This window comes from Saccoglossus kowalevskii, chromosome 12 (assembly GCF_978046115.1).
Source record: "Saccoglossus kowalevskii chromosome 12, keSacKowa6.1, whole genome shotgun sequence".
In the NCBI taxonomy this organism is placed as follows: Eukaryota; Metazoa; Hemichordata; class Enteropneusta; family Harrimaniidae; genus Saccoglossus; species Saccoglossus kowalevskii.
This window is the reverse complement of record NC_140652.1, coordinates 3190230-3204008: the sequence shown is the minus strand read 5'-3', so window position 1 is coordinate 3204008 and position 13779 is coordinate 3190230. Positions and strand designations below refer to the sequence as shown.

The following is a 13779-nucleotide window of genomic DNA, read 5'->3' as shown; positions in this document are numbered from 1 at the left end:
CTGTATTAACTTTTAGTTGAAGCAACGTTAATTGTTTATTTTAGGTTTACTTTGTTAATCGTAGGATTGCTAAACGGAGCATTTTGCAAGAGGCAAACAATTACAATAAAAATGGACGTATGTCAAATAAAAGTGACTGATTTGGATATTATTTTCGGGTCCGAAAAGACGTCCGTTATTCACACATTAATAAAGTCCCCCCCCCCCCCCTGCTGAACACTGAGACACGAGACTGTTCGGACAGGAATTGCCGTTACGCCTCAAGTGCAACACAAGTGACGTGCTATGCTAAACCTCCCTGTTAATGTTAAAATATCGTTTTACCTCTCAGTTTGTTTTTTTCATCCCTCTCTTTCTTGTCAATCTCAGACATAAAAAGGGTATACTGGTCTTCCATTCGCACTTCTCTATGCGACGCCATTTTCCCTTTTTTGATGAAAAAAGCGCCACCAACGGCGTTGGTTAAATAGGTTTGTTTGTTTTGTTTACCTCCACAAAACACAACGTCAAAAAGATCAAGGCGCAGAAAATCACAGGTTGCTCTATTAAACTAATAAAACATTACATCATACCGATGTAATAACAGAAAAATGTCTCAACGTATTATATTGTGACATAAATTGTAAGTGAAAAGTACAGAGCCCTGGCTGTGTGAAATAAAAGCGCACATGTTTGGATACTTTGCAACAACCCATTGCACATGATTATTTTTAAGACTGCTGATACAGTCATTGGATTGTGTTGTCAGCAGAATTTGAGATACATACATCCTGTCTCTCCCTGTGGCATAATGGTATGGCTCAGAAAGTGACATGGTGATTGTGAAATACCTTGGAATGTGCTGAACCCAGTGTTGTTGGCAATGAAACTAGATATGACATCATTGACCCGAGTCTCCTACTTTAAATTGGTAGAGCTTGGATTAAGAGTGGTTTATTCCACTACCAAAATTGGCATCCTCTGTACACTGATTTGTCGGCTATTTCGAGATAACCAATCATTTCGTTATATACATTTTATTATTTGCATGGCCATAAATTAGCTAGGGTATTTAAGTTAAGACATAAGGGAAAATCTTTAGTCAGGAAGGTGACCTGACTTGATCCTGTAACATCTTGTGATGCTGATTCCTGACTCCAGTGAGCTGTACCCTATATAGGGGTACATATGCAGACGTGCTGTGCAGTAATCCCTGCTGATCAACAGGAACCACTGAAGCTCACTGCCTGAACTACTCCCGTTGTACCAGTGCTACCAGTAGCAGCAGATAGCAGTGCAGTTGCCGATACTCCCTGGACACAGAGCACGAGTTTAAATTGTAGTGCAGCTGCTTCGCCAGTGTGCCAGATACGAAGGAACGCAACATTGCACATTGCTGTCCAATGGAGAGTGGAGTGTTCCCTGCAGCATCGATCAAGTCTCTAATTTATTTTATTTTACAGTGTATCCCCCTCCCCTTGCTGGTTCCAGTGACCAGCATCCCTGTTATTTGTTTATTAAAGTACAGGAAACCGTATTTATTGTGTTGTGTTGATTTGTTATAATCGTTACTGGTATATTTCTTTCTCTGCACAGTCTCAGTTGTGGTGATATACATTCACCAAACGATCCCCACCCTGTGACAGCGGACGAGCTGAGAGGGAGGAAACTTATAAGATAAGCACGCTACCGAACACAAAGACTATTAGACCGGTATTAAAGACAAGCTCCCGATCCTGAATACGGTGTAGCCCCATAAAGGCCCCCCCCCCCGCATTTAACGTCACATTGGTGGCAGCGGTGGGATACAACTGGTGCAGAGGAGGTGAGCCAGAGAAAGCAGATCAAGGCGACTCCAGTTACAGATCAAGAAATGGCAGAGAAAGATTCCAGTAGAAAGTATCCAGACTGAACCAGTGGCAGATCCAGATATGGCAGAGCAGATTACAGTAGAGAGTATCCAGATTGAACCAGTAGCTGATACAGAGCAAAAAAATGATCAGCAAATTTTTGTTGATACATTAAGAGAAATACAGTTTGCACAGGCAGCAGCTGGTGATACTGCAGAGCTTAAAGATCCAGTGGAGACTGAAAAAGAGGGGGTTGTGCAGCCGGAGGGTAAAGTAGAGAAGCTGCCACCACTGGTGACACCAACCTCTGGCTATGGGACCCAAGAAATGAGTAAAGCTGACCTGTTGACTGGCAGTAGAGTTACAGTGGAAAAGCGGAGTGAATCAGCAGTAGCAGAGAAAACAGATATACCATGGAGGTTGGATACAGCCACACCACGGTACCGATCAGCATTGAGAGGGAGACCAGCTGACAGAGCATATGACTTATGGCTTGGGTACCCCCGGGCACAATCAACTGGCAGATGGCTGACAAACCCCACCTCAGATTTATTTGAGGAGGTAAAGGAGGATCCAGATCTGGTAGTTAGACCAAAGTTGTACAGAGAAAAAGCACTGAAAGGAGAGACGGCTTTCCATCAGAGGGGCATGTATCCTGTGACAAAGCCTAGCATAATTCCAGAAAAATTTAAAGGTGAAACGCCATGGAGAGATTACAAAGCCTATTTTGAGCAAAGTGCAATTGTAAATAATTGGGATATGGTACACAAGTCCAGGTATTTAGCAGTGAGTTTGTCCAGTTTGGCGCAGAAAGTGCTGACCCGAGAAACAGATGGTGGAGAAATACCACACCAAGAGTTAGTCGCAAGATTGGACAAGAGATTTAGTCCCAGTGGGCAAGCAGATACCCATGCGGCAGAACTACAGTTTAGGCAGTGCAAGAAAGATGCAAGTTTCCAAGAATTGGGTGAAGCTGTATGTGATTTAACAGAGATGACCTACACAGGTATGGACCCTGCTTCCCAAGAAAGGCTGGGCAGGCAGTATTTCAAAAATGCAATCCCTGAGAAAGAAATAAGAGACGGTATATTTAGAGCAAATCCAAAAACATTTGACCAGGCAATACAGGCTGCATTGGAGACTGAGTCACACGTGATGTCAGAGAAACAAAGACTGGCTGAGCAGTACCCCAGATTTGACAGAGTGCTGAATGCTGATTGTGACTCGGAGGTGATGGAGCTGAATGAAGGAATGAAAGAAATGGGGGTAGGACAATTTCAACCAAGGCTGATAGCAGAACAGCCATGCAGTGGGGGACAAGAAAGACCAGAAAGGTAGCGCCTGATAGGAATTGAGTGTTATAGATGTGGTGGACGGAGGCATATAAAGAGAAACTGTACCACCCCACCAAGCAGATACGCTGGAAATGCATCAAAACTAACCCCAGGGACCAGGGCTGGGTCGGAAATGCAGACAGGCCCAGGCAACCCCAACAAGCAGTAAAAATGGTGCAGAGACGGAGGGGCAGGGTACACAGCAAGGGGAAAAGAAACTAGAGGAACCAGATACAGGGACCCCCCAGGAAAGGAAAGTAGACCCCTCCCTACCATAAATGACTATACTTGGGCGACAGGCCGGATATTTGCGGCAGACAAAGGAGGTGGATTGCAAAGATATTGTTAATAGATACTGGGGCATCAGAAACACTGCTGTCAAGAAAACAATATCAACAGGTGGTGCAGATACCTGCATTGGAAGTAGAAAAGATGCTAAAAGCCAGTTTTATTGAACCAGATTGTAGTTCCTAGACCTTAGATGATATTATTATGTACGGCAGAGATGTACATGAGAAATTAGAGCATTTGGAAAAAGTATTGAACAGATTGCTGGTAGCCGGGTTAAGACTCAAGCCAAAGAAATGTGACCTGTGCAGAACCAGTGTAATGTATTCGGGTCATATAGTGTCAAAAGATGGTGTAGCGACGGATCCAGACAAAGAGAGAGAACCATAAAGGAGTGGTCAACGCCAAAAAGTGTGAAGGATGTAAGAAGTTTCTGGGGGATGGCGTCCTACTACCGTCGGTATGTACAAGGATTTGCCAAAATAGCAGTACCTTTGAACAGATTAACGGAGAAAAATGAAGTGTTTAACTGGGATACAGAATGCGAGATTGCTTTCCAGGTATTAAAGGAGTGTCTGATGTCTGCCCCAGTACTAGCGTATCCACAGGAAACAGGAGAATATGTGCTGGATACAGACGCAAGTGAAACGGGTATTGGTGCTGTCTTATCACAGGTCCAGGATGAAAAGGAAAGGGTGATAGCGTATGGCAGCAGGTTGCTTAGTAAAGCGGAAAAGAATTATTGCGTCACAAGGAAAGAATTACTGGTAATGGTGAATTTCGTGAGATACTACAGACAGTACTTGTACGGTAGGAAATTCACCATCAGGACTGATCATGCAGCTCTAAGGTGGTTGTTGAGTTTTAAGTGTCCAGGAGGAAAACTCGCCAGGTGGATCGAAGTCCTTGGGGGAATCTGAGTATAAGGTTATAGGCCAGGGAAAATCCACGGGAAAACTGACGGGTTATAAGGAGACCATGCGGGAAATGTGGTTGGCAGGGGAAACATAGCGCTGTGATTTCCAGGGCCGGAGAGTATAGCAGTTCATTGCAGGATACTCCCACTTGCATGAGGGACACAGAAAAGGTGAATATGGGAAAAGGAATAGTGGACACCAGGATGGTGGAAGCGGAAATGGAGACCCAGGTACGGGCTGTCAGAATTCAACCTAAGGTGAGCGGTGATCAGATAAAGGAAGCCCAGACGGCTGATGCGGAAATAGGTCCAGTAAAGAGGGCGAAGGAATGCGGAATCAGACCAAAATGGGAAGAGATGTCACGGTTGGCGCCCGCCGTGAAAGTTAATTGAGGAAGCTGGAAGCAACTCGGAATAAAGAAAGGTGGAGAGTGTGTGACGATTGTGATGAAGACATTAGAAGAGATCGGATGAAAGTGAAAATTATGAACCAGTCAAAGTGCATTTTTGTTGAATCAGATAAGGAGGACATGAAATAGAACTGAACTACAAACTGTGAGTGAATAACCCTGTATGGGAAATTTGCACTGCCCTGAACAATGTATTTACCTTTATTTAGGTGGCATATATATTTCCATTTGGATTTAGTGTAACTAGAAATTTTAAAGTATAAAAACCGCACTTGTGTGTGAAGGATTAACTATTCCATATTTAATTATTTTTGTTGTATTCATGAAAACTAGTTTTTATTTTATTTGTGGCCAGCGAGATCTCAAACCACATTCCTACTGCTGGGCTGCAGACCAGCATTGGGAGTTTGGGGAGAGAGGTTAAATTGACAAACAAAATGGCAGTCAAAAGTCAACTTGAGCTGTGACTTGTGTCCTTGCTTTTGTGTACTATTTCAATTGAGAGGATAGACTTCAGATATTAATTACCACTAAATGTATAACCAATTTCAATTTTTCAAGATAATTTATGTCTGTGAAAAAATGCTATGAAATCAACCCCGGTGTTGAACTCAGCCCTGGCTGTGTGAATGAAAAGCGCACATGTTTGGATACTTTGCAACAACCCATTGCACATGTTTATTTTTAAAGACTGCTGATACAGTCACTGGATTGTGTTGTCAGTAGAATTTGAGATACATACATCCTATCTCTCCCTGTGGCATAATGGTATGTCTCAGACAGTGGCATGGTGATTGTGAAATGCCCTGGTGCTTAGAACAGCGTTGTTGGCAATGAAAAAAAATATGACATCATTGACCCGAGTCTCCTACTTTAAATTGGTAGAGCTTGGATAAAAAGTGGTCTATTCCACTACCAAAATGGGCATTCTTGATACACAGATTGGTCCGTTATTTCGAGATAGCCAATCATTTCGTTAGATACATTTTATTATTTGCATGGACATAAATTAGCTAGAGTATTTAAGTTGAGACAAGTGTGAAAATCTTTAGTCAGGACGAGACATGTAACATGATCATGTAACATCCTGTGGTGCTGATTCCTGACTCCAGTGAGCTCTACCCTATATATGGGTACATATGCAGACGTGTTGTGCAGTATTAGGCCATGGGCCAGGATAGGCTCTCGTGCACCACCACCCCCCCCCCCACAACTCTACCATACCAATTTTTTTAACCATTGGGGTCTACTCAATATGAAATCAAGTGGTAACAGTGAATAAACTGGGACTCGGTGTTCATTTTCCACATATTTTAGATGATACCTCTGAAAAGTCATATTTCTGCTGTTGTCACCACACAAAATGCAAACCATATTACCATGACTATTATGATGTTTAAATAAAAAGCAAGAATAGCAATTGTTGGTAAAATTGAAGGATAACATCTGCTGATTATAACGAAATGTCAAAATGTTACATTTTATGTCAAAATTTGCATAACGGTGGCCATTTTGAATATTTAATGAGCAAAACGCTTGCAATGCAATATAATCATGTTTAATACATGTCATTATAGGTTTGTTTGGTCAAAGAATTTATTTTTGCTATTAGTAAGGTAAGAAAATCAACTGACATTAAGAGATTAACACTTTTTCTTGTGATATTAGTGTAAAGAAAGGGAAGAACCTCTCACATATATGTGTGCATGATTCTTATAGATAATCTGTACATTTCCAGATACTATGTTTTGGCTGTAACAGATTTGATGACCATCAGATAGATTAATGCCATCATAGAAAATTTACTCGCCCTTCATTGAACGCACATTTTGGTATCCTTTTAACCATTTTTTAACCAATTTTTTTCTATTAATTTGCAGATTGTGCATTGTGGCTGAAATGACAACAAAATCAATGATTTGAAGTAACACAATGGAACCACCATCGAAAAGAAAACGGCCATGTGTACGACTTCCTCCCACTGTCCGTTTAGTTCATGCGCCAGGCTTAAAGTATGGCGAACTGCAATTATTCTCTGGGATGAAAGATGCTGAAAATAAATTGGACAAACTGCGAGAGATTAAAGAAATGGGGCTTGCACAATCTTTTGGATCTAACCACATGATGAAAGATACATGTCAGCTCATTCCAGATCAGATTGCAGAACACCATGGTTTCCACTGACAATGTTATAAGCGTTTTACAATGAACCTTGATAGACTTAAACCAACTGCAAGTACATCACAAGTTGCTGATACAACTCCACAACGTTTGAGTCGCAGAAGTGCAATTGACAAGATTATATTCAACCCTGATTGTATTTTCTGTAGTTCAGAGAAACGAAAGAAGGTCAAAGTACATCAGAGCTGGACTAGCCAGGGGATGAGCCAGTTTGAATTTGATGGCTGGAAGTCGGTTCTGGAGATGACTGAGAAGAAAAGGAACGAGTGCCTATTAACAAGGATCAGAGGTTATTATCTTTTTGCTTGTGAAGCAATGTTCCATAAGAGCTGCCGAATGAAATATATGCAGAACCCCGAGAAATGGCAGAGTTCTAATGAAGAGGCACGGCAGCAGCAGCTTGATTTAGAAGACGCCCATAAAAAGGCCTTTGAAGTAGTGTGTGACATTGTAGAGAAAGAGATCCTTACAGAATAGGAGATTGTGAAACTATCTGTCTTGAGGCAGGTGTATGTTACCAGTCTCGAAAACAGCAAACACTATAATCGAGTATCGAAGTGAGAAACTGAAGGCAAAGCTGAAAGGTCACCACCCTTTCAAAGAGAGACTCTCATTTTGTGATCTTGGAAAGTTCCAGTCCTACATTGTATTCAGCTCTGAAATTGATGTTCAATCAGCAGTAAAGCATGCTTTCCAGCTGGGATCAAATGGTATTATTGAAACTGCTGGGTTACAGTTGAGGCAGTCTACTCTAAATGGTTTCTCTGAAGCATCTGATCCCAAATGGCTGCCAAATCCTTCTGATCTTCCTCAGATAGATACTGTCATACCAGACTTACTCAACAAACTACTATGTTACATCATAACTGGAATGCCAGCTGCCACAACAACTCGGAGCCAAAGATTAGTTCAGTCAATTGGACAAGATATCTGCCGTGCTGTGACCAGTGGATCTTGGAAACTCCCAAAACATATACTAATGAGCATGTCTTTACGACACATGTTTAGAAGTGAAAAACTCATAACACTTCTGAACAGAATGGGACACTGTGAGAGCTACTCCTTTGCACTGGAATTAGAAACTGCCCTGGCTCAGACTGAATCCAGTCAGCAACACATCTCTCCAACCAGATCGTCAGATTACCATCTGGTCCATCTGTTTTCCATTCTGAGTTCGATAACTTTGATTCATTATTGAATGACTTAACTGGCAAAGGATCCGTTCATACAGCTCATGGAATAATGCTACAAGAAGTTGAGGGTGACATAGGTGAAAGTTTTCTTGAAATGCCTTCTCAGACAAAGAACAAACAACGTTCTTTGCATCTAACAGAAGAAGTCACACTTCCTGACTGCTATGTCACTAACAGTCCAAAGCTTCAAGTTACAAAGCTACATTATCACAAAAGCAAGGGAAGCTTCAACTAGGCTGCAAATGATATGGACCATGATAAAAATGATGGCAAAATATAAAGAACATGTCCCTGGCTGGGCAGGTTTCATATCTGAGACAGGTAAAACACCTTCAAAGCTCACAACAATAGATTATTATTCAGTCATCAACCATTCTATTACCGAGTACAAAACTGTACAAGAGTGCTTGCGTGCTGCAGAGGAGGCCACCAAAGAAGTTGGACAGCCTTATGTAATTACCACGTTTGACCTGGGGGTATGCATGAAAGCACACCCTCTGATATGGAATTCATCTGAAAGATACAAAAATCATATCATCCTCATTGGAACCTTTCATTTGGTATGTGCTTAAATGAAGATGATTGGCAAGAAGATGGCAGGATCTGGCTTGATGGATTTACTCCTGGAAGCAGGGTTGATTAGAAGTGGTTCCTTAGCTGGTGTGATTTCTGGAAGGCACTACGACAGAGCACTACACTGTCACAAGGTAATGCTGGAATGTCTTGAGAGACTGTTGATAGATGAGTACCTTAGAGATAAGGATGATGTTGAAATATTCTCTTCCCTCTCTAGAGAATTTTCAGATAAGTTGCATGCCCTGGTAGAATCTCCCAGCCAAGCTTCTTTGGATGCTGTGGCAATGGACCAGTCTGTTATCTGTGTGATAGACGAGTATACAGAGTTTAGACCGGCAGTCGCAAATGGACACTTAGGGAAAACTGCCCAGTTCTGGTTGTCATACATGGAACACGTTCGTCTCATTCTGGCACTCCTACAGGCTGTGAAGACAAATGACTTCCTCCTGTATGCTGATTGCATTAGTCGAATGACATCACTCTTTTTCAGCTTTGATGGATACAACTACGCTCGGTATCTGACATACTTTTCAGTGTTCTTGGCCAATATGGACAGGTCACACCCAGGAGCTGTCTCCATCATCAAAAGAGGAGCATTCAGTGTAGCTCGCTCGTTCATACCAGGTAATCGATGTGCAGTTGATAAAACGATGGAGGAGACCTTCATGAGACATGCTAAGTCCCGTGCTGGAGCTGGAACTAGTGCTGCAGGCATATCTGGCCTGCTCACTAATTATGAAGCATATCAAAGATGGGTGCGGACCACACATGCTACGTCTCTTTATGTAGATGCGACACTTGGTATGGCTCATATGGCAGATAATAGAGAAGGCAGTAAGCATCGTGATGTTCGTCCAACAGAGGTCAGAAAAGGAGAGCAGCTGGTACGAAAAGCCCAAAATGCCATAGACAGCTTTATGAATCCATTTACAGTTGAAACAAAGGACAAGCTCTTAATCCTCTCATTAGGAAGAGCACCTTCTGATAGTGTTGCTGAAGATGTTCTGAAGGCTGAAACCATTTGTAAAAAGGTATGTGATAACTTCTTTGAACCTGTGAAGCGACTGCAACTCAAAACTTTGAGCGACATGAACAAGATCTCCAAAATGACGACAACTAAAAATAAAGTTATCCAGTATAAGCAGCAAGGCAGTATTGCTTTCCATCTTTTTGTCAAGTCTCAGAATGCAGGCTTGCAGCTTGACCTGAAGGAATTGATGAGCTGCCCACTGACAGCTGTGCCCTACAGCATTGCCACAGCTGATGGCTTCCTTGCCAAGACTGACAAATCAAAGGGTTTCCATTACCTTACGAAAGATTGTACTGATGCTGATGTACCACCAACAAGTGAGACTTTGACTGTGTATGATGGCAATGCATCGTTTTACATCATTAAAGACTTGCCTGGAAACTTCAGCAAGATCTCCAGCAAGGTATTTAACACCATGGGCAAGTCAGGAGATGTAGTATTCAGCACAGATCAATACTTACCTGGTTCAGTGAAGTCCATGGAGAGGCGACGACGGGGCTGTGGGGAGAAGCTGATACTAAAAGCAGAAGCAAACAAGAGGCCACCTGACTGGAAGCTGTTTTTATCCAATGATGAAAACAAGATTCAGTTCATCAAATTACTGCTAAGGCTATGGAGTAGTGACCATTATGCTTCAAGACTGCTTAGAAGACAAGTAATCTTCATATGTGAAGGGATTGCATACCTACTCACATCTATAGATGGTCAAAAAACAGTTGTGACAGCACAAGTGCATTCAGAGGGATTGGTAAACTTAAACCAATTAAAACACTACTACGCCTACCAAATTATGTTTCCACCTTAAAGAAGCTGAGAGAGACATGGGATGTAGGGGATGAGCTCATTGATGAATTAGAAAGCTTTACATGTGCCATGTATGGTAGAGCATCCAAGGTGTCCAAACTGAATGATCTAAGATTCACTCGCATAAATGAGTTATGTGCCAAAGATAATCGTCATGTTCCTTCAGGCAATGTGGATATGGCTACCCTGCCACCTTGTAGGAGGAGTCTCACACAACACATTCGGAGAGTCAACCATCAAGTAGGAATTTGGAAGCGGGCTCATATTCCTGAACCAAAGGTACCAAAGCCAAGTCAGGGTCATGGTTGGGAAGAAAATTACCAAACCCTAGATCCAATATGGTATGATGGAGATCTTCTACCCCGACAGCTGGCTGACAGAGCTCAAGTCACATCAGACAGTGACAATGATTCAGAAAGTGACACATTTGATGATGTCCAGCATAGATTTGAAAGTGATAGTGATGACAGTGACAGTAATTATTTTATTAGAATGTTGATCTCACTGTATTTGATTAAAGTTCATAATAAGTATTAGTCAGTTTTGTTAAATTGTTCATGTCACTGCTCTGGTACATGCCACATATGTTAATTTGTTTCTTCAAATATTTTAATAATAATAATAATTTTCTGTTGTATTTAATTTTGAATGTATGTAATTTACTTTCTGATATTTCAGTATTTTACAGCAACAGAAACAACCAAAAGCTAGACAACAGGTAACCTAAGTATGATGGACGTTATCCTACAAAATTGAATATCGAATACGACTTGAAAAATAAACCATTTACCCCAAAACGTAAATAAACTATGGTGTTTATGTCAATACTGGCTAATTTTCCGACCTTACAAACAGTAAAAATAAAGTCCTTGACCAAACAAACCTATAATGACATGTATTAAACATGATTATATTGCATTGCAAGCGTTTTGCTCATTAAATATTCAAAATGGCCACCGTTATGCAAATTTTGACATTTTGTTATAATCAGCAGATGTTATCCTTCAATTTTACCAACAATTGCTATTCTTGCTATTTATTTAAACATCATAATAGTCATGGTAATATGGTTTGCATTTTGTGTGGTGACAACAGCAGAAATATGACTTTTCAGAGGTACCATCTAAAATATGTGGAAAACGAACACCGAGTCCCAGTTTATTCACTGTTACCACTTGATTTCATATTGAGTAGACCCCAATGGTTAAAAAAAATGGTATGGTAGAGTTGTGGGGGATGCACGATAACCTATCCTGGCCCATGGCCTATATTCTATGCTGATCAGGAACCACTGAAGCTCACTGCCTGAACTACTCCCGGTGTACCAGTGCTACCAGGAGCAGCAGATAGCAGTGCAGTTGCCGATACTCCAGGACACAGAGCACGAGTTTAAATTGTAGTGCAGCTGCTTCGACAGTGTGCCAGATACGAAGGAACGCAACCTTTCACATTGCTGTACAATGGAGAGTGGAGTGTTCCCTGCAGAATCGATCAAGTCTCTAATTTATTTTATTTTACAGTGTATCCCCGTCCTTGCTGGTTCCAGTGACCAGCATCCCTGTTATTTGTTATTAAGGAAACCGTATATATTGTGTTGCGTTGATTTTGTATAATCGTTACTGGTATATTTCTTTCTTTCTGCACAGCCTCATTCACCAAACGATCCCCCACCCCGTGACAGCGGACAAGCTGAGAGGAAGGAGACTTATATGAATGAATGAATGAATGAATGAATGAATGAATGAATGAATGAATGAACTTTATTGTTCCCGTGTAAAAGAGTAGGTTACATAGGGTGTTTGCAACAATAAAGAATTTTTGTTAACAAGACAATATTTTGAAAATAACTTGAATGAATGTACTTAAAATTCACAAATAAATAAATATGTATAAAAAAAAATTATTAAAGAAATCTAATCTCTAATTTTTAAACTCATAGTTGCTGTCGACATAGGAAGTAAAGTAAGCAAATAACACCGAATAAACGGCAAGGTAAAGACTATGTCTAATTATAGTAAATACGTACTGCGTGCGTGACTCGAACCGGCGCTCGCGTACGGCACCTAATCGCCTAGCTACACGCCACTACACGTCTTCCCCTCGGCCACCGGGCATCCCCAAAAAAGGATGCTTAATAACCGAGCTTATTACGTGCAGAGAACGTGAAACCCGTCCACGCGATACGCGCCACACAGCATGGCCAGAATGCGGCAAAGGCCTTCAGATCTGGCTGTAGTAGGATGGTGAAAGTAATGGTACAGCATTTTAACAGTGAATAAGTACTGAGAAATTATTTTTAAACTCATAGTTGCTGTCGACATAGGAAGTAAAGTAAGCAAATAACACCGAATAAACGGCAAGGTAAAGACTATGTCTAATTATAGTAAATACGTACTGCGTGCGTGACTCGAACCGGCGCTCGCGTACGGCACCTAATCGCCTAGCTACACGCCACTACACGTCTTCCCCTCGGCCACCGGGCATCCCCAAAAAAAGGATGCTTAATAACCGAGCTTATTACGTGCAGAGAACGTGAAACCCGTCCACGCGATACGCGCCACACAGCATGGCCAGAATGCGGCAAAGGCCTTCAGATCTGGCTGTAGTAGGATGGTGAAAGTAATGGTACAGCATTTTAACAGTGAATAAGTACTGAGAAATTATTTTTAAACTCATAGTTGCTGTCGACATAGGAAGTAAAGTAAGCAAATAACACCGAATAAACGGCAAGGTAAAGACTATGTCTAATTATAGTAAATACGTACTGCGTGCGTGACTCGAACCGGCGCTCGCGTACGGCACCTAATCGCCTAGCTACACGCCACTACACGTCTTCCCCTCGGCCACCGGGCATCCCCAAAAAAGGATGCTTAATAACCGAGCTTATTACGTGCAGAGAACGTGAAACCCGTCCACGCGATACGCGCCACACAGCATGGCCAGAATGCGGCAAAGGCCTTCAGATCTGGCTGTAGTAGGATGGTGAAAGTAATGGTACAGCATTTTAACAGTGAATAAGTACTGAGAAATTATTTTTAAACTCATAGTTGCTGTCGACATAGGAAGTAAAGTAAGCAAATAACACCGAATAAACGGCAAGGTAAAGACTATGTCTAATTATAGTAAATAATTACTATGAAGACGTGTAGTGGCGTGTAGCTAGGCGATTAGGTGCCGTACGCGAGCGCCGGTTCGAGTCACGCACGCAGTACGTATTT

At 41.7% G+C, this 13779-nt stretch overlaps 1 protein-coding gene across 1 annotated transcript in view; it reads right to left on the bottom strand.

Moving 5' to 3' along the window:
• The window catches only part of LOC100367073 (uncharacterized), a 67251-nt gene extending 66804 nt beyond the window's left edge, over nucleotides 1–447 (bottom strand). The window contains exon 1 of the mRNA XM_085506292.1: nucleotides 325–447. Coding sequence (XP_085362418.1) covers nucleotides 325–421 — 97 coding nt within the window. The 5' untranslated portion in view covers nucleotides 422–447. The remainder of the gene's footprint in view (nucleotides 1–324) is intronic.
• Between the last annotated feature and the right edge of the window lie 13332 nt (nucleotides 448–13779).